The following is a 22,104-nucleotide window of genomic DNA, read 5'->3' as shown; positions in this document are numbered from 1 at the left end:
AGCAATAAAAAAGTCTGACACTGAGGGAAAGTTTTTAAAGGAGAAAGTACAAATAATAAAAAACGTTAAAACAATTACAATAAATTAATATCAAATATATATTGTATATACATATATATATATATATATATATATATATATATATATATATATATGGTATGTACCTCATTGCATGTAATTACATGTGATTGTACCAGATACACTCAAAAAAACCTAGTCGTAAAACTCAGTTTAATAGAGCAGTTGTTAGCTTAGAAAACTCATCTGTCAAATCTCGTGATGATGCTGAGTAAGAAATTTTCAAACACGCTACTTTACTTCATCTTTAAAGCAGATAGTTACAGCATACACACCGTGATCCAAAACTAAAGCAGCATCTCCACATCATAATGAGCATCTCAGACTTAAGGTGGCAGCAACATGACTGAAATTCATTCATTTCACATACATAAAGATCCTTCACCTTGTAGGGGTCTTCACTTTAAAATACAGTATAAAATCACAAGACTTAGTAATGGAGCGGTCTCATCACCTATTGTTCCCAATGAATGTTAAATAATAGCTCAAATAAATGGGAAATAATACCACTGATACCATTCAGCAATGTCAGATGAACAACTAACGTGTTTCAGAAGGACACAAAAGCTCTGGGATGCAATCGCCTTCATTTTTTTTCCTTCTGAACGCTCACATGAATGCCTTTCACCACTAGAGGACAGCACAGGCTCATCCTGTCAGTCAAGCCCTGTATCCTAAAGGGAGACTTTCTACTAAACCTTTAGAAATTTGGCACAGCTTCCTTCATGTCAAACCATATTCCATATTGCATGGGCATCAACTATGGCAGGTGCAAGTCTGATCATACAGTTTGTATCCGTAGATTAAGGAAAAGTACCGGTCACTTATTTGGAGGGGTATTTACACTTTTAAAAAACCCCACCAAGTAAGCCATTATAATGGCAATGACCAATGTTCCCTTTATAGTGATCTAGAAACCACAGCTAATAATTTATCCTACGGACTGAATAAAGATATGTTGTCATTGGTCACTGTGCTAATTTCTTCCCCAAAATTTAGCTAGTAAGAGAGGAGGAAGATTTATGGATGGTGACATAGTGTGGGATGCACTGAATCATCCCCTCAAGTTTTCAAAACAATTAAAATGCATGTATTAACATACTTCATGTAACTTTCACTGAGGGTTAATATGGTGCAAGCCTTTGAGACACAACTAAGAAAAATCCCTCTGAAATTAGAGGATGATTTCACAAAATATTGACATATAATATGATGTGAACTCATCATTCATTTTGGTCCAGTATTTGTGTGTAAACATTTGAAGAAGCTTTAAGTTTTGAATGAATTCCTTTTGGATTTTTGGGGGGATTTCTTAAACCAGACCATCCGAAACTGCTGACCTTACCGACAACCATAAATTAAATATGTTTTTTAATAAATGGGCAACTAGAGTGTTTTCATGATTTCAGACAAGTGTGTATAGTACTTGCAAACTAATGTTCAATCAATTGTAATTCTGGCCATGACTGTGTCTATGCCTAACTGACTTTTGGGCACAAATGGCAGGTTGGATTTACGTAGTTCTATTTCGGTCTGGTTTTGACTGGGAGCTGTTTTTTCACCAAAATAAATCTAGCATCTTTTTGTTTAGTTTGTTACAATTTCCAGCTAACCCAAGTATCAGGCTAGTTAAACTAGACATAGTCTACACACCTGATATAAACATTAGCTAACAAATAAGAGCAATTATCATAGCTAACTGATAGCTACATGCTAACATTGCTTTAGCTGGCTAATTAGCAAACAAAACTCAAAACAAACTCGATACTTTTCAGACTCCTTGGTGCATTAATGCAACTTCTGAGAGCTAGCTGATACGGCTGGATGTTCAGACTGTAGTCTCATTACAAAATTAGGGGAACATGCTTGTAAAATGCTGATACGAGCTGGGAAATGAAGGCAGGTAACATTTGCACCTTGTACCATTTGTATCCTATTTGCATTTGGCTATTTATGAGGTTGACACAACCATGTAAATAACCCTATGTTCTGTTTACTTGGGGATAAACAGGATTAGTTGTGGATGTCAGTGTGTTTTCCCACAAGACCATGATAGCAAAGCATGCATGTAAATGTACTATTTCAAATGGTCCAGCATTGAGATTTCTTTACCATACTGGGCCAGCTGGGTAACTAGGGACACTGGGTCAACATGTTGCGTGAGGCCTGTCCAAAAAATAGGCCAAATTTTTAACCTTTCATTTGAAGGTTAATGTTTGACATTGTCTGCTGACAGTCAGCAAACACAAGCCTGGGCATATCCTGCAAACATCTCTCTGGATTGTGACAACAACTTTAAACCTGGGAGCAAAAGTTTAAGTTTCTATATGACTTCAATTGAAAGACAGAATTTTGTTTCCACCAGCTGAGTCAAAGTGACTAAACAGCCTTCCTGAACTTGTAATTAGGCCATGACAGTCACTTGCAAGCATTTGTTAGATACTTTGTCTAGTCAGATTCTGGAAAATAGTTAGTGTTCTACAGTTAATGTTGGTCATTGTATTTGCTGTCTGAAGATAAAAACAGAAAATAAATTTGATAATGTTCGGACGTACTAACTTATGGCCGTACTCATCACGTATATGAAAGAAACAGAAATATGACATTTATGGGAATGTTTTAGGGATATTCTACTCATAGTGTGTTTCCATCGCTGTATCGCAAAATGTTTTAATCAAGATTAAAAAAAATACAAAAACTCTGCCTTGAGTGAAAATTAAAAAAAAAATTTTTGCAGTATTAAGGAAATGTTTTCAAAGTGAATCATTTTCAAATCCATTATATCCTAATACACAGACACACATCTGTGTATTATTATATTTGTATTTTAATGCAAGTTATATCCAAATCTGAATTAAATACTTGGATGGAAACCCAACTATTGAGACATTAGCCCAAGTGAATCAAATTTCAAAACAGAAGCAGCAAGTGCACTGTGGACTCACTGCTCTAGACAGACTGTTTCTATGGCACTTTTTTTTCCTCATAAGTGAAACCATCAGTGGCCTTGTTTTTTTGTATGGACACTGGGTAAGAATGGTGTCCCATCAGCAGCAGTGTCGTAAGTGTTGAAAGGTCAAAAGGTCACAGGGCAAGAAAAAAAGTCTTGCTGAGTTCACAGGACAGACTCGATAGCTTCCGGCGTGGCCTCCAAGGCTTTGGTTTGGTGCATGACTAGTGGCGAGGTCTCCTCCTCCGCCTGGACGTTGGCCACTGCCTCCACCCGGACCTCAGCCAGCTCCCCTTCCTGCTGCTGCTGCTGGTGCTCCTGCTGCTTCTTCATCTCCTGCTGGTTGATGTGGTGGAGGATTCCCGCACCCAGAGCATCACCCTCAACGTTCACCACAGTGGTGGTACGATCCCTGTACACAAAGTGGACATAAGAGTCAGACAGCAAAGGTCAGTCAGTCAGACATGTCATATTATATTACATGGTTAAAAGTGGTTCTGACCTTAAGAGTTATTATCTTTCACCTTATATAATCATTTGGAGTAAATGACTACTATCCCAGTTCATCTTTATTCGTCCTTAGCTACTCCTATTCATGCCCCTATTATTTCACCTCCTTCTATATACAAAAGTAGTCTCTAAGTTAAATGTACACTATTTTCTCATTAAGAAAGCTAAAAGAAGAGACTGAAGAGAGCACAGAGTCCTCCTTATCAGCCCCAACCAGCAAAAACATGAAATGACATCAACACCGATAGAACTCCTCCTGCACAGAGCTGAGTGTCTTATCTTCAGAACTCAGATGTTTTTATTCCAGAAACATGAGAACTTGAAGAAGCCCTGGAGTGAGTTCTGAAAGTCAGACTTTTGTACCACTTGTGACCTGTCTGAAGCAGGACAGCTTTTTCAGATGTAAAGCATTTATTTATTTTAGCATGTTCATGTTTAACCATCTGTGTTTGCTTCATCACTACAAAACAGGGGAGCTTGGAGAAATTACAACAGACTTATTTTTGCAAACTGTTTCACTTTCTTTCCCCACTGTCGACCTGCCTGTTGGGAAGCCTGAAGATCAAGTTTTGCTCACTGTAATGTTGGCAGTGTGTGCATATGTGACATAGCTTTGCGTGTTTTCTACTATGAGAGTCAAAGGCTTTACTCACACAATCCAGTCAACAGCCAGCATGAGGGACAGGTCGTTGGTTGGCAGGCCTATGGCCTCCAGGATGATGGCGATGGTGATGATGCCGCCAGCTGGGATGCCTGCTGCACCAACACTGGAGGCTGTGGCTGTCACCCTATGAACGTTGATAAATAATGCCATGAATGAAAAAAAAATACCACTTACAGTAATTACTGTATATAAAAGACAACATAACGTTCGCTTTCTGAAAGTTGGCTGTTTTCATCACGTAGAACTTATGCTGACCAAAAGGAAGGAAACCTTTTATCAGCCCCAGGACTCACAGGATGGTGAAGATCTGCCCGGCGTTCAGCTCAGCATTGTTGAGCTGAGCTATGAAGACAGCAGCAATGCACTGGAAAATGGCGGCCCCATCCATGTTAACTGTGGCTCCAATGGGAAGGATGAAGCGGCTGATGCGTTTGTCCACACCGTTATTCTCCTCAACACACTTTATCATAGAGGGAAGAGTTGCTGAACTGGTGGATGATAGAGAGATACAGTACACAGACATGAATCAGAATGTGGTTAGTTAAACAGAATGTCATTAGTTAAACAGGTCACATCAGCTTTTTCTGTTTTTTGTAATTTGACAAATCATTTTCACACATTAACAGTATGTGATAACATGTGTACAGTATTATGCATGTTTTTACAGCTTTTATGTACCACTTCACATCTGACTAAATTTCTTAACATCATAATCAAAATATGGTATGACAAAATCCAATTAATGAAGCGAAATTTATGTTGAAAATATATAAGATTGTAATTGTGGCTGTGCTTTGCTATTCAAAAAATGTGTGTGCCGTGTCCTTGCAAAACAGTCCTGGATGTCATATAGTGGGTTAATGGCCCTCTTTAGATTATATTACCCTACACTGCAAAATTATGTACTTTATAAAATCATGTAATGTATTGCAGACATTTAAAATCTTAAAGTAAAAACCAAACTAAATGTTTAAAGCTCTAGTAGAGGCCCCAAGAAGCTGCATTGTTTTGGAACAAACATCACACTGGCTGTTTTGCTGTTGTTAAAGCCCTAACAGTTTTGAGGCTAAAAATGTTAAGTTTGTCTTATGGGTTGTGCTACAGCAAAGGTCACAGGGGTCACTAAACTCAATAGGTTTTATCCCCCTAGGAATATAGATGTGTTCAATAAATTATGAGATATCATGTGCTCGGTGAGGCACAAGAGTAAAGTTCACGAGAGATAAGGGTTTTCCCTCTGCAAGGCATGAATATACTCATTAAATTTCATGGCAGCCCACCAGATTTGGATCAGTCTTGTGTAGACAAGGAACTTTTTGCCAGATATTGGAGCTAGAGGAAAGGTCAGGGTGTCAAGCATAAATCCACAGTTAAAGCTAAAAAGGGTGATACTTCTTAGCCATTTTATGATGCCTGTGTGCCTTACTAATACTGTGCAGTGCTACTACTCTTAGAGATGCACCGCTCTTACAACTTCTTTTTTTTGCTGATGAATTCAACTTTCCATCTATAAGAAAGAAATTTCTTACAGGCACTTTGCGCCTTTGTCACTAGATTTACCGGCTTTTCACATCCCTTTAGTAACTTTTTTTTCAAAAAAGCACCTAGCAACAACTCTAGTGACTTTTTGGACAAACCGTAGCTACTTTTCACTAGTATTGCCCTTCGACCACAAGGTCAGGCTTTCCCTCCGCAGGCACACCTCTCTTTGCCACTCGTTCAATTAACCACACAGCAACTGGCAGAGCTGTGAATGAGCTTCTAACTTTCTCTCTGAGTGATCATTTTACAGGTAAATATAGCCAAAGTCACAGCACAGCCATTGTCTCTAACTTATGTGTGTGGTGATTTTGTCAGACGACATCGCGATTATGAAATCAGGATTTTAGCAGTACAAAGGAGCAGCTTGGAAATGGCTTGGAAGTGACTGCTGGTTAACATGTGGAATTAATGGGCTGCGTTTCAGTCACTATTTCATACTTGTTCCATTGTCTGACAACAGAAACAGAAAACATGTAAATGTTTTTGGGAATTGGGCTGTATTAAATTACTGAATATGTGAGCACAGACAGTAGGAGAGAAGCTAACAGATGAAGTGCGCTCCAGTCACATACTAGGTTTGGACCTAGTCTTGTTACCTTTCTATACAGTTCAGGAACTCTGTGCTGTGACAGTATACCTGGAGCAGGTGGCGAAGGCAGTGGTGAAGGGCGTGATGAGGCCTGAAAGGAAACTGAAGGGGTTCTTGCGTGTGAAGCCAAAGTAGATGAGAGGCAGGATGATGCCTCCGTGAATAATGTGGCCCAGGATTGAAGCAAAGATGTATTTTCCCAGACTAGTGACCAGAAGAACCACATCTTCCATCTCCACAATCTTACTGCCCACAAGGAACATGATGCCAAAAGGGATATACCTGAGAGACACAACAAAATGCAGACAGAAAAAAAAGATATTTTACAAGCATTTACAACATATTGAGTATTGTCACAAAATACCACCTGATGCAGTCCAAATATACCACTATCAATACAACTGTAAAATCCCAGATGCATCCAGCTCTACTCACCACATGATCCAAGACACCAGCACCATGGTGGCCTCATTGAAAGCATTGAAGAAACGAATGAGCTCCTCTCCCTCATCTCCCAGCTTTCTCAGTGCCACACCAAACACCATGGCAAACAAAACCAGACCTAGGATGTTCATGCCATCTGTTTCTGTACCAAAAGGAACCTAAAACACACAGCAGAGGCAAAAGATTTTGGGAAGGACAACAATTTGAGCATGCTAATCTTTAGCAGCATGTTTACCATCATAGATAAGAGTTTTAATATGCTAAGATTTGTTTATTGGCACTAAACAAAAAGTACAGGTGAGACTGATGGATATGTCATTTGTTTTACAGGTATTTGGTCAAAAACCAAAGCATTAGGCAAATTCAAATTTAAAATTGATGGAAGAACATTCAGGGGATCAGGGATTTATTGAAATCTATCCTGTATGGAATATGAATGTGTGAACCAAATTTCATGGCAATCCACCCAACAGTCATTGCGTTATTTCTCTGTGAACCAGAAATGTCAAGCTTAAGGTGATGTTAGAGGAAAAGTTACGGGATCACCACAATCATTATAACACCATCTAAGAACCATGAATGTCTGCGCCAATCCATCCAATAGTTCGGGAGACATCATGTGTAATCCTCCTTCTGTACAGAATTTCATGGCAATCCTTCTATTAGTTGTTGAAATATTTCAGTCTGGACTAAAGTGGTGGACCAACAGGACTGATGTACTAAAACATGAACCACGCCACCAGCCTGTCGAAAAATGTATGTTGATCAAACTTTAAACAGAGCTGGTTTTCTTAGGTTATGAAAGATTTTCACTCAACATCTTGGACTGGGACCCCACATGTTGCCTTTCATTATGGAGATGTAAGCTTCTCAAACAATAGTGCTGATATATTCCGTAGTGGTTTATACAACACCTCTTTCTACAGAGCGTACGTGTGTGGGTGCATAGGTCTGAGGGCAATTGAAGGATTCAGTGAACTGGTTGATGGATAACGAATAAGGACAAGGACAAATCCTGTGCTCAATCCTCTCCCATTGTCCCGAGCTCTCCCACAGCTCCACCAACTTCATCCCCTGGCACTCGGGGGGACTGTCCACCATGACCCACAACAAACAAATACCACGGACTAATGCCAAGATCATATCCTTCAAATGTTTCCCCTGTACTGGGTCAGTTGGGGAAAACCATGATCAATGCGGAAAAGTAGTAGGATTTAGACAATCATTACTGTATGTTTAAATTTAGCAAATTAGATAATCTTATGGAGAAACCTCTGACTTATTTAAAAGCCTACCAGTCATAAAAGTTGCAAATAAAAGATTCGAGTGCAGTGCTGCAGAGAACCTTTACAAATGCTGCTAAAAAGCCTAAAGTCTAAAAAGTCTTTTGTGCTACTATGTTCAACACTTTTGTTCATCAATCTGAGTATCTTCATCCATCTGCTACTCTGTTTCTGTCTCTCCTTCTGACAAACTAACAAACTAATTTACTCAAACTCATCTACTACATGCAGCAAGCCCACCTATAATCTGTGCCACCTTGCAACCAGCCCTCTGCCAGGCTGTGTTTGTGCCCTGTTCAGACCGACACATCATCTTCCTCACAAGTCCATTGGATAGCTGCTGGGTCAAGGTGTCCTGTCCATTGGACAGCACCCATGACTGACTGAAAGCTCATTACACTATAAGAACACAAAAGATTTTGACAGACTTTATGCCCTCATTTTAAAGTTTTACAACACAAGGTCTGAATGTAAAAATAAACTTACTTCAATGTCCAATCCGTTTAAACCATATGCCAAACCATAACTCTAACTATATTTGCTACACATAAATTCATGTTAAAGTTACGGGTGAAAAATCTCTCCACCAATTAAAATTTTACAACAAAGTCTGAAAATGTTTAGAACTATCAATAAAATCATTGCCCAATCAATCGTGCTAATTCACGATTTTTGAAGTACCTTCAAATACACCAGGGATTCTAAAGGTTTCAGTAGAATTTAACTAGACGAATTACATGGGATGAAGTTTTGTTTTAACATTTCTGAAGGAAAAAGTGTACACCTGTTCCAAATGACCACACTCAAACTCAGGGTGAAAAGCCTACCATCATAAAAAGGGTCAAGAAAATGAGGATAATGACGTACACTGTTTAACAGTGGTTCCCCCGAAGGCATTAATGATGTTCCACTCAATTTTTCACACAACAGACACAGAGTGAGCTGTGTTAGGAATTGCCAGTTTCAGAAAGTTACAAATATTGTTCGACCAGCAAGAGGAAGGACTGTGGATTTTGTCCACCATTTCTCACAGTCACACTTTGAAGGAATCTCTTGATTGGCAGGTATAGAGGGGAAGAATGATTAAAGCGCCAAATAAGTGTTTCAACGTACGTATGACATGCTTTTTGGTGATAAACACTGAATATAAATATAACTGTTTGATTAAAAGGCTACATAAGATCTCATATGCTGGTATGTGCTCTTTGCATGTTTGTACTTGTCTATACTTTTAGGATCAGAGTACAGCAAAGCCTTTTTTCTTGTAAAGTAATAAGTATTCTCTCTCTCCATTTGCAATTCAACTTTTAACTTCACTGGTTTAAAAATTATTTTTTAATAATCAGTTGATCTATTTAAAATCATAAATGTACTGTCATGAAATGATAAGAATTCTTAAAATTAGCATACAATAGTATGTTTACAATAAGTAATTGCTGATGAGACCCACATATCTACTCAAGGTTATTTGGTGCCAGTGGTCCTGAACTCCACAGACATATTTTAATCTTTAAATGAAGAACAGTTACCATGTAAACAGAAGGTTGGAACACAGGCATAGCCTTGTTTATAATGACTATATCATAAGACAAATTCATCCTATTTTAACATCTCATATGACTAAGGTCCCTCCTCTAAAAGTGTCAGCATTTCCCCATCAACCTTAAACTCATTCTCCCTAAAACAAGTCATCCATTAGTATCTCACATAGTGCTCACATACAGACAAACACAAAAAACGCTCAGAGCAAACATTTTCTCCAGGGATCAACAGTGACTTAACCACCTGTTTTCATTTGTAGAGATAACCACTTTCCATTCAGAGGGGCAATGTTTAACATAGCTAAGTGTGTGTGAATGTGCATGCAGTTGTGTGTTATACGTGTGACTGTACGCATGGAATGTTTTTACTGTTTGTACCTTTTGATAGAGGGTGGTCCCATTAGTGTCATTCCCCACAGCAACCATCTTGTAGTCAGTGGCATACTGGAACATAAAGGAAAACTTGTTGCAGTTCATTTTGCTTGATGTTGTTCATTCATACATTTTTGTTTGGTACATTACAGTGCTGAAATGTGTAGCTACAGTGTAACATGCAAATATTTGCATATTTCTGTGCTGTATCCTGATACATCCCCATTTTGTAAAAGAGGATATTAATGTTTCATTTTAAGGGCCCGTTGTGTTTACGTGCATACTAATATCCTAGGTATGATCTGGTCTTTGGAGTATCACAGTTATCTCTTAGTGCTTGTCAATAAAATATCCTGGTTTTTGAAAGCTAGATAAGTCCTTATCTCCATTCTGAGAATCCATTAGAGTATACTAGCTGGAGTACTGTAACAGAAACAGGTATATTGTGACATGTAAACACTTTATCCAGGTTTCTGATCACTATCTGCTATCTGCCCAAGTACATCCTCAGCTCTCAATAGTAGTAGTAAGTCAAAGATAGTGTGTGATAATAAATGATGCTGGTGGTTATGTGGGCATTGGAATAAAAAGTATAACAATGATACAGCGGAGGATAGATTTTAGCACTTGTTACTGTTTGTTTACTGGTAATCAGATGGAGTGATCACAGTTATGAGATAGCCTTCTTGCATTTTAGGAGATTCTGATCTCGGAATTATGAGACAGGTTAAGGTGGTTGTCAGTCATCGCTATTTGAGAAGACAGAGGCATGGTAGCGCTACCAGATTTAGTTCTCTTTTATTTCCCCCTTGGTTTGAGACAGTGGGAAAGATTAATGTCAATGAGTAAAATAGATGGTATTATTACTGGTGAGGAACTATATGACATGAGTCAATAACCAATCAGATGTCCCGAAGCGTGATGATGTGCATGAGGTCGATATGCTAATGGACGTGAAAAAAAGCAGTGGTATCTTGTTGCTTGAGAGTTTATGTATTAGACACCTAAAGTGACAGTATGATAAGCAGAACAGTTATTGTGTCAACACTGCACAGGCATCCAAAGTCCTGTTCAGACTGCTCAGGCAGAAAGCACTCAGATCTCTGTTTGTTCAGCAACAGCTACACCAGCACATGATGCTTCATGGTAACAAAGTCATACATCTGAAATGCATTCAGCCATGAGAAATTGGGACCCTATCTAAATAACATGGTACCATTTGGTAGCAGCTAAGATAATAAAGCATGCAATAATGTGTGATAAAATGTGTGGCAGTGACCATATAGCAGGAATTTCTGATCGGGCCAAAGAATACAGTGTAACGCCTGTAATTTCAGAGCTATGAGATCTTTTCTTGAAATTATGAGATAGTGAGTCATCAACTGTTTTCTTTAGTGAGAGCAATGCACTTCCAAAGGAGACGGCTAAACTGAAATGTAAAAAATGAGAATTTGTGGTTTTAGAGGGAGTTAATATCGTGTAACCTTTTCTTGATGGCCAGCGCTACTGTTTTACCAAGAAATCATTACACCACGTAAGGCCCCCATAAGAAATGTGTACTTCCAGTGTGTATGATAAGCTAAGCTATTGCCTCCCAGCTTCAGCTCCGTACTTAACCTGCAGCCATGGGAAGACCTGCTCTACCTCCTGAGTGACAGGAGGTAGAGTGGGTCTTCCACTAACCAGAAGTTCGTTGGTTCGAGCCCTGGCTCCTCCAGTCCACATGTCGAGGGGTCCTTGGGCAAGATACTGAACCTCAAATTGCCTCCTATGTATCTTCAGTGTGTGAATGCGTGTGTATAGAAAGCCCTGTTTGCATAAAAAAAGGGCTGTTTGAATGTGTGTGTGAACGAGTGAGTGTGGCAGTAGTGTAAAGCGCTTTGAGTGGTCAATAAGACTAGAAACACGCTATATAAGTGCAGTCCATTTACCATCTGACTCTCTGAAGAGAATGAATAAATGTCTTCCCCCAAATGCCAAAATACTCTTTTAATTTCAGAGAGCAACACTTAAATTTTGTCACTATCAAATGACAACCTCACGTGAAGAGTAAGGGTTTTTTTTGATGGTTGAAAACATTTTGTAAAATATACAGTTATAATCCTGCAGAAGCATAGCATTTTTTTTGTGAATGATTTTTCAAATTTTGCTGAGCAGAATTTTCAGTGTTAACAAATTATCATGGGCTGAAATTGATGGAAAAACCTGAAAAGAACACTGCTTAAAAGCAATGTCTGCTCATTGCTCTTCTAAGGAATGCAGCATGTGCATGGAGTTGGGGGCCAGATTTTCAGACTGCCTTTCAGCTTCAAAGGAGACAACCAGCACTGCAACAATGCTGTGTCTCTCCCTCTCTGCATTTCTTTAAACAGCCCTATAGGATAGAGGTTCCCAACATCTACACAGACATATATGGACTTTAAAATTCTTGGACATGCAGAGACATACAGTATGTGACTATATTAAGAAAGCTGAGAAGACAGCCTTCCCCATAATCTAAATCTTACACTTCATTTATTTAAATGTCCCTTTAAACACCTATCTGCATGTCATTTTGTGTATATCTCCCCTCTGCTCTGCTTTCTTGGTTTAATCCAAACTTGGATCCATTCCACATGGGCTCTACCACTGTATAGGCTGGATGGGGGGTGAACTTCATGACCTGACTGCAGCTTGAAACTCCATTTACTCTTACTCTCCTTGTGAGAAGTCATTAGCTTGTTTGTTAATTTATTTTTTCACTTGCCTGGTTTTTGGCAAATTTAAGGCAATTGGTTCGATTAAGCGAGTATGTGTCTAAGTGTGAGTGCGTGTGTGTGCGCGTACGTGCGTACTATCTTTTGTCTGTGTGCATAGCCATTTTGTATCCCCACATCCCCAAATATTGAACTTTCCTTGTTCTTACTTTAGCCTTAACAGACACGATCATAATTCTAGGAAGTGGAGCGGGCCATGTTGAAAAGCAGTGAGGCGAGTTGGGTTGCTAGGCTGGCTGGAATGGAATGGTCTTGCCATGGTAACGGCTGGTAAGGGACAAGGAAAGGAGGCATTTGGGCAAGCAGCGGAGAGCAGCCGGTCTCTATTCAGAACATCTCCTCATTAAGAAGCATTATGAGGCTCACAGCGCTACAGCCAGTAAATTTACATGGAGCGGCATCCGCATGGTTGGTGAAATAAATTCTGAGGAACAATCCACACGACACAGGTAGTAAGGAAAAACAGACAGAAATAGTGATAAAAAGTGAGGAGTTTGCGGTATGGTGAAGTGAGGTGCTGGCACTCACAGAACGGAAGGCAGCAGCCACCAAGTTTGCTGGGAATAAATTCCTGACAAAGGAAGAGAAAAACAAGTTAGATCCACAGAAAATTACAGCTATCCTATGCAGCTATTCCTGTTTGATTTCATGCAAATGACCAACGATTCTGGTAATATTCAAGCCAGCAATGTGTTTTTAAGAAAAAAACAATTAAACAACAACTGAATACTAGCCCCAGGATATAATCAGTCTTTCAGAACCATGTGGTTAACCCATCTGAACAGTAAATTGTTCACAGGACTGGTTTGTCATTACACACTCTGCACCTTGGCTCTTTTCCCAGGGTTGTCCGTAAAGTCCACGGCTCCCTAAATTCCCTGACAGTGCAGTTGTTGTGGCACTGATCTGCTATCTGGTTCATCTTTTATTAAAACAAATGAGCAAAGTCTTCGCCAGGATTAGATGTTCCTGAAGGTTTCACTGTCTTCATTTGTACTTCAATTTTTCTTTATCTGCGAGTCAAACTAAATATTGCTATTCAATAGGCACTCAAGAAAATGACAGAAAGATTACTGTCGCAATATGAACTGTAGGTCCATGGGCATAATTTTCACTGGTGTTGGGGGGCGGTAGTTGGACTTATATTGCCCCAGGTTTTGCCAGGTTTCGCTACATACAGGCTGCCGTAACCCTCTAGCTGAGTTCCAATTTTATACTACGTGCTAATTCTAAGCAGGTTTATTGTCTGTAAACTGTTCATGCTGGGAAAGTCTTCGGATAAAATACACTTGACCCTTGATTTTGAGTGTGTTTTGGATGCACATCAATGGCTCGCAGTGTGAGGAGCTGCCCACAGATGGAAGAAATTAAAACTAATTTTCGATGGTGGTAAATCAGCTTTGGAAAAAAAAAAATGTAATATTACATCTCCGTAAAAACATTCTGTTGTCTGTCAAGTTTAACTGTCAGTGGCATTCTAAAGTAGCGGTTTGCTTGATGGGTGTCATTGCAAGTCATTTGAGCAGAAAAAAGGTACAAAGTTTGTTGATTTTTGCCAAAAACTCCCCCCAAAAAAACTGCCCTTTGAATGTAACAGACTTTGATGTACTGTTTGCGACTGCACAAACACGAAAAAAATGTGACTTTGTTTGCTTTTGTGGCAAGATGATTCATTTCCTATGCAAATGCTATTTCCCTTTTAAAATAACATATAATGAAGACTAACTTTATCTCATGAAGATGAAGGATATGGGAACATTTGGTGTAAATGTCTATAATTACCATAGAGGTTAATTACATTAGTGCCTTAACTGTATAATGAATGATACATTACGTTATTATATTGCCAAGACATGAAAAACAGAATGTCAGCAGCAGAACCATGGTCAGTTTCCTTTAACGCCATGTGGTAGATTAGGGTTAACCAAAGGTCAAGATTAACAAGGTAGGCTGAAACATTAACCTGAACACCTTTTCCTGTGTTTACAATTGAATCCCGTTGTTTGTAGAAACCACACAACCAATCATGCATGAGTCGGCATGCTTTAGCTTCATGGCTCGGTCTCTGGTTAAGAAATCCTCATTTGTTTTTGGACTTCTCTCCTCGTGAAAACCAGTTTGACATTTAGACATTACAGTAAAAGGCCATTTTTGCTCGGCCTCACCTTACACACGTCTAACTTAAGGTAAATAATTGAGTAAGGCTTATTTTAGATTAAAGGTTAGAGTCACCATCTTGAGGTTTAGGGTTCAAAGGGGTGCATATTAAAGAAGCACTGTAAACTAAATGATATGCCTGTACTGTGATAAAACACATCAATGCTGGTGTTGATATTGACATTTAGTTATAAAAATTGGCTTTTCATGGATTAAAAATGGCTCAACAGGCCATCCACTGTTTTAAATCATCCTGAACCTTGCAAGGCCAATGCTGACATAGAGTCAACTGTTTGGGACTTATCTACGTCATGACATTTACATGAAAAAGTGAATGTTAATGCCCATTAATCAGCTCAGCACCTTACCTTGAACGGGAGTCTGATACGGCTTGAGACAACCATGGTCCTCCACCACACTTATGCCTCCCCCTCCAAAGAGCCCTCTAGCATAGGTGCCTTGCAGTCACTGAGCAACTCCTGCCTCACAAATCCATTACGTTTTTCCCCCTCCGCTGCTCTTAATTATGGTTTAAGCAACATGATGTGCCTCAATCCTCTAGAGACCATGAATGTTTGTACAAAATTTCATGGTAATACATCCAATAGTTGTTGAGATATTTCAGCCCGGCCCAAAGTAGCAGAACAACCGACCACCAGACAGACGCTACAAATAAATTGGAATGTTTTACTTTTGTTAAAATATTTGTCTCATGTCATCGCTTGTGTTGTTTGGTTTTGTCCATCACTTCTTTTCTTTTTGTTCACACATGACTTGGCTCATTTGAATTTGTCCATAGCATCCGGCAAACATAATTAACCGCAGACATTGCTCCACATTAAACAGTAAAGGTACAGACTTCAGACAACTGTAAATACCTGTTATTGATATATCCTGTACAATCCAAAAACTGTTCACAATAACTGTAATTTTTATAAGCAAGTAACAAAATCAAACTGTGGTAAGAGAGGTGGTTTGACAATTATTGAAAAAACAACAATAAAAACCTGAAAAAGTTTAAACATCAGCAGATTTCTGACACAAATTAAACCCCATACACATGAAGGGCTTGCTGAGCATACTACTATTTACAAAAGTTCAGTCTCAAAATGAAAATAATTTGGGACTTTTAAACATTTTGAAGTTAAAGTGATCATGTAAAATGTCTTAATAGCTGGGAAGAAAACCCTGGAATGTTTTTGCTTCCATATTCATGAGAGCCATAGTAATGGAGAGGATGATAACATTCACCCTTGAAGGAAGTTCGTTATTCATCTTATAAATGGACAGTATTGTCTGGTACATCGTTCTTTATGTCACTAGTATAAATTTATTATAAAACTTTTTTCATGGCGGAACGGTGGGGCACTGGTTAGCACTGGCAGCCTCACAGCAAGGAGGTTCTGGGTGCGAACCTGCCGGCTGGGCCCAGGTTGGGTTGATTGGCGACTCTGAATTGCCTGTCAGGGCGAAAGTGACTGTGATTGGTTGTCTGTCTCCATGTGTCAGCCCAGTGATAGACTGGCGACCTGTCCGCGATGTACCCCGCCTCTCACCAGCTGAGATAGGCTCCAGCCCCCCGCAATCCTCAAAAGGACAAGCGGTATAGCTGATGGATGGATGAAAAAACCTTTCCCTTGACCGTCTGCATAGGCACCATGCTGAGTTTATTTTCACTACAGAAAGCGAAGCGTACACGGATTACTGGAAGCCTGTAGGCCTCTTTCATCTATATGTGTGTTTGTTGTAACTTTATCCTCAGGGGTCACACTATATTGTGCAAAGAAATACAGACTCTGCTCACATTAATTCCCATTGCCAGACCCAAGCCAAGAAAAATTCAGACCATAAACCCTTGACCCCCATCAACTTTGCCTTCAGTCCGGAGCCAAATGCAACTTCATTTGGTTAAATGTTAGCTCCACTGGCCACACTGGCAGGTGGCCATGTTATCTTCACTTTAATTCATTTCTTTTCATTCCTAATGCTGCTAAGAAATGTAATTATGAAGTTAAATTCTTATTGCCACAGAAGGCTTGTTAGACTCTTCTTCACACCATAAAGGCGGTCACGTTTCCTGCTATCACATGATCGAGGTGAGGATCTGGATTAACCCTGGGAAACCGAAGCTGAGAACTGGCATACTTTCCTATAGAGGCTCCCCAGAGCCCCACTGCCTCCTCTCTGTGGACTGATTTTTAAAGCTCTGTTATATAACAACCTGATTTCCTAATAAATTGAAGCCAAACATCATACACGATCCTTTTAATTCGAGACAGCAGAAATAAGGGTTATTCAGCTTATGTGGTCTAGAGTTTTTCTGTCTTTTTTGCTGACTCTTGGCATTTTTATGTTCTGTGTCAAACAGTTGTGGCTTCCTCACTGCACAACAACGTTTTTCTTTTTGATAGGTTTTCAAAATATGATTGATTCCCCTATTGCTGAAATACATGTAATAAAACACTTATTGTGTTTCCATAACCAAAGTTTATTGAATTTTATACAAATATTTTTGATTAAATATTTTTGTTTTAAAGTAAGCAAATTGCGAACTTTGGCCTGATGAGACAGTGATGTGTGGCAAATTTGGAACTAACTAACTTTTTTTTAGCTCTAAAACAGATTCAGGAAACACAGACTTTTTAAAGTAACTTAATGTTCACAACCATGATTTTCAATTAGCCCTGGAAAAATTTGTATAAAAAAATGTGTTACTCTTTTACTGAATACCATTAGAGTTTGATATACTGTATACATGTTTTGTTTGACTTTATTTGCGAGAGAGAGCAAACCTGTGATAACCTTTTTTTTGCCCTTGATGAAATCTGCCATTTTTTGCATCAGCTGAATTTCCTTATACATTTTCACTTTGGCTCAAGATTCTCATTAAAGTCTGTAATCTGCAATATTCTTACCTTTCTTGATCTTAGCAATTGCTTTGGTCTTAAAGTACTGTAAACGGTGTTGCCATCGCTGGCCCAACAAATTATGATAATTAACAGAGTCGCTCTTGAGTCTTCTCTGCTGTTGTGTCTGTAAACATAAAACACATCACTTCTTGGGCACTGGTGGTTTTGCCTATAGAGACCTATCTAACTGCTGAGAACTAAAGGTCTACAGCCATGCTAGCGGCTCTGTGAGGCTTTACTGAGGCACAGTGGCGCTTGAAGCCAAATGCTAACATCGGCATGCCATTGTGCTCACAGTGACAACGCTAACATGCTGATGTTTGGCGGGTGCGCCGTTTACCATCTTAGACTAGCGCGTTCGCTGAGGATGATGAAAATGTCATTAGTCTGGCAGGAATTTGGTCGTAAACCAAAGTAAGACTGTCCTCCCCCAGGAGAACGACAGCAGCTGCCCCAAAACAACATCTGTTGAGGTGCCCTCTAGTGGCCCTCTAGAAGGAACCCAAGTGACATTGTTATTCAGCAACAAAGTCTGTGTCAAGAGGAGGTCTGGGTGGATGGATGGGTCAGCAAATCATTCAATCATCAAGACGGGAGACGGCTGTTCGTTTCCTATTTCCAGTCACTAGTCAGTGTTACGACTATGATCATTACCTAACCGTGATCACATGTTAATTATTGTAACCGAGACAATTATTTTAACCCAAACTATGATCCTTCCCTAAACCTAACCAAACTCTAACCAGGGCAAAATCACACTGTAAAACAGATGGCTTTTTCAACACCGATTTGTAACAATTGTGGAAGGCACAGAGAAGTGATGTCGCCCTGCTGATAGAGGCGTCAAACCAGAAAATGCTTCTTTGTGTTGTTCTGGAGGGCATGGACAAACTACATATATTGGATAATTTGGAAGACTTGAAAAGACCCTAAGCTGTCAGCTTCAGTCCAAATGTAGCAACGTAGCGATAGGAATAACAGAAAGTATTGGCTTTCAAATCCTGTACTCGTCTAATCCTTCCTCATGTATTTTGTGCAACTGGTCACCAGTACAAAAATAAAGTCTGACGCAACAGCGTTAGACTGAGAAATATAAAAGCAGACTGTCCACCTGCTATCATGATAAGGGAGAAGTACTAACAGCAGCAGACAGTGTTCAGTTTGTACTACACAATGCCGCTGGGGTTTATTCCTCCACCTCTTTCCCTTCCTCAAAATACACTCCACTCTTTCAACAGCTGTCAGCTTTCCCTCACCCTGCTGGAGCTTATTCTTAGGACTCCTCCTGTCTAGGTCACCGACGGACAGTAACCATTCGGATGTCTATAGGCCCAAGCAGCCAGTAGCCGGTATTTTTTTACCTTTACACAGAACATTATCACATTCGCAAAATTCCAAAACACTTCACAAGATCTTGCGTCTTTTGCGTCTGCAAAAGTCCGCCAAGCGATTCCCCTTTCCCTTCCCCACTCAAAAGACAAAGCAGGAAGAAAAGAACCACGGAGTGGCACTTCAGCAGTGCCGTACTGCATGCTGAGCTCCGTGGCCGAAGAGTCAGAGGATTTGCTTGAGTAAAAGTAGCCTGCACCAAAGTAGAACTACTCTGTTGCAAGTAAAGTCTTACTTATGTACAAGTAATGAAGTTTAATCAGTTAGTTTCTCACTTAAAGCATTTAAAGGAAAAACAGACCAGTGTTTCATACTGTTATTAGGTACATTTGATTAGTATGACTGATGCATTGACATATAAGCAATACTTTACTGTTTCAGTTGGTCGAGTTGGAGCTAATTTGAGCCACTTAATATACTTTTGTATAGTTTGATTTATAAAAATGCATCATACTTTATAAAATTGTGATATGTTTTGTATGTAAACCCTTAATGGGGAGAGCAGAGCTGTCAAATAAATGTAGCGGAGTAAAAAGGACAACATTTTCCTCTGAAATGTAGTGGAGTCGCTGTATAAAGTATAATAAAATGGAAATACTCAAGTAAAGTACAAGCAATTCCAAACTGTACTGTACTTAATTACAGTACTTGAGTAAATGTACTTAGTTACTTTCCACCATTGGCTAAGCTGCTTCTGGAGGAGAGGTTGTTGGGTGGGAAGAGCTTTTCTTCCACGTTGAGTTCAGGGAAAACTGTTTCTGCATGTAATGGATGCTGGAGGAGTCTGTCATGAAGGTATGATCATTCAAGCACCAACACCAACAACAACCACAACAAAATAGCTCCACTATCAAGCCTATTCAACTTAGGGCAAGAACATGGGCAGTCCGTGGAGTCTCCATCTGAACTGCAAACCAGGGCAGAGTTACACAACACACTCATGGTGAAGGCTTCCAAGGAAATTAGGAGTCGCCTTCCACACATGTGGATGCACCGTTGTAGTGTCAGTGGTCTACACCCAGGAGAAAACCGGGCCTCCCATAATCACAGGAAACAGCACTAATCGCACGCCTCGGATCGCTCCATGCGTCGCGGCCACTCGCGTGTGTAACCAGTGTAACCATTGCGCCTGAAGCAAGCCGCGCCATAATTCCCCTCACAACTACTGGGAAACCGCATCATTCTGCTTCTGATGACCCCGCTTGTGACCCACAGGTCGGTGCTTCGTTTTTCAGATTGTTACCAACGCGTCAAGTGTTTCTGCAGTACCTGGCCAGATCCAAAAACGAGTCGGCGGTCTCCTTGTTGCTGCTGACACTCTCCAGTCCCAGGTTGTTGGTGTTCAGAGCCCCTGCGCCCACGCCGGGTTTGATGATGAAAGCCAGGGCCACCCCGATCCCCGAGGCGATCAGCGTGGTCACCAGAAAGTAGGCGACCGCGATGCCCCCCAGCTTGCCCAGGGAGCGCGTGTCCAGGCTGGCGGCGCCTGAAATGAGGCTGCAGACGACCAGGGGCAGGATGATCATCTTCAGCATCCGGAGTAGCATCTCTCCGGGGAAGGCGAAGTAGGTCATCTGCGCTTTGCTCAGGTTCATGCTGCGGACCGTCATGCCGAGCCCGACGCCCACCAGCACCCCGGACACCGTCAGGATCACTAGCAGGTTCTTCCTCAGAAACTCCATCAGCTTCTCCGGCGCGCTCCTCCGCGCGCCTTTCTCCAGCATCCTGTCGGTGGAGGCCGAGCCGGGCACGGTGTGCCCGTTGATCTCGCTCTTCTTCTCCATATTCTTCTCCTCAGAGCCGCGCGGAGAGCTGGGTCCGGTTGCAGGTAGCGCGGGCTGGCTGCACACATACGCCGGGCGACACCGCACTCTGCTGCGTGCGAGCCTGCTCCGGTGTGAGGGCTGAGCACACAGCAGCGGGAGAGCCAATGGAGAGCGAGCGACGACGCAAAACGCCCGCCGAACATGCGCACAAATGCCGGGGCTTCGTGCTGAAAGCACATGATGCAAGAGCAGGGGAGATTGCCAGGGTCTCTGGCGGTGTGGCACATTCCCCTCTGGTGAAGAAAAGCAGATGGTGTGTATGATTACAATAGCAGAAGAAGAGGGTTAAGAATGATTTATTAATATTTTGGTAAATATCTCAGTTACCCAAGGTATTAGAAAGACAGGGACCCCCTCTCATCCTCTATCCCCTCTACTCTTTGAGCAAACCTCCTTATGGGAGCATCAGTCACATAATGCACATGTCATTTCGGGCTGGAACGAGGCCTCCGGGAGGTTCTCCCGTCCTACAGTCACAGAACCCCTCGGCTCTCCTCTTGCCCCCCGTCCATAAGTCCATAAGAGTCAAACAACGACACTCATCACCTCAGGTCCGAACCCGGCGGGCCGGCGAGCCAGCACGCAGTCATTTCAGCACCGGACCGCAACTGGCTTGCCACTGACACCACTGTGTGTAAGAAGACCGCGGGGAGCCAGGGGCATGCAGTGCTCCACGGGAGAGGGACCTATCAGACCCGGACTCGAGAAGGATGGACGGAGAAGCGGAGGGCTGTCAGCACCATGGCCAGCGCTCTGTGCCGCCTGCGGGGCGCTGTTGCTCTCCTTTTCGCCTTCCCTTCCACCGAAGGGCCCTTCCCCTGAATGGAAGGGCAGCCCCGGGAAGCAGAGAGACGCGTCTGTAATGCTCCTCGTCGGAGGGCACAAAGTCGAAACGGATACTCCTCTTTTCCGGAGCCAAGGACCGTTACATGCCGCGCATTACCGGCCATCGGACTTGTCCAAACTTGTCCATGTGACTCCTCGTTGCACCTCCGGTAGTTTACCACGAGATGGCACCAGAGTAAAGCTAATGTATAAGTATTGAGCCACAGAAGACAAAGGTGAGCTACCGTAAAGTAGAAAACAGGTAACGT

At 41.1% G+C, this 22,104-nt stretch overlaps 1 protein-coding gene across 4 annotated transcripts; it reads right to left on the bottom strand.

The window, feature by feature from the left end:
• Positions 1–173: 173 nt before the first annotated feature.
• On the bottom strand, positions 174–21,162 carry slc1a4 (solute carrier family 1 member 4). 4 transcript variants are annotated; one of them, XM_040138782.1, is made up of 8 exons: positions 20,454–21,162; positions 13,258–13,300; positions 9,980–10,045; positions 6,769–6,935; positions 6,382–6,615; positions 4,496–4,690; positions 4,192–4,326; positions 174–3,440 (listed from the first exon to the last, which is right to left on the bottom strand). In XM_040138782.1, exons 1-8 carry the CDS (start codon positions 20,966–20,968, stop codon positions 3,194–3,196), a joined length of 1,602 nt encoding a protein of 533 aa, XP_039994716.1. In that variant the 5' UTR covers positions 20,969–21,162; the 3' UTR covers positions 174–3,193. The 4 variants fall into 4 exon arrangements, with proteins under 4 accessions (XP_039994716.1, XP_039994719.1, XP_039994717.1 ...); XM_040138785.1 differs by lacking the exon at positions 20,454–21,162 and adding an exon at positions 15,255–19,687; XM_040138783.1 differs by lacking the exon at positions 20,454–21,162 and adding an exon at positions 13,557–15,218.
• Between the last annotated feature and the right edge of the window lie 942 nt (positions 21,163–22,104).

This window comes from Xiphias gladius, chromosome 11 (genome assembly GCF_016859285.1).
Source record: "Xiphias gladius isolate SHS-SW01 ecotype Sanya breed wild chromosome 11, ASM1685928v1, whole genome shotgun sequence".
NCBI classification, from domain to species: Eukaryota; Metazoa; Chordata; class Actinopteri; order Istiophoriformes; family Xiphiidae; genus Xiphias; species Xiphias gladius.
Note: the sequence above shows the minus strand (reverse complement) of the source record. Positions and strands in the feature narration are given on the sequence as shown.

Excerpts from the sequence above, each read along its gene's own strand:
- slc1a4 (XM_040138782.1), bottom strand. The coding sequence starts at position 20,968 with ATGGAGAAGAAGAGCGAGATCAACGGGCACACCGTGCCCGGCTCGGCC. Across the intron at positions 4,691-6,381 it reads GCCTTCGCCACCTGCTCCAG|TTCAGCAACTCTTCCCTCTA; the intron begins GTATACTGTCAC and ends ATCATCCACCAG. Across the intron at positions 4,327-4,495 it reads GGGCAGATCTTCACCATCCT|GGTGACAGCCACAGCCTCCA; the intron begins GTGAGTCCTGGG and ends CAACGTTCATAG.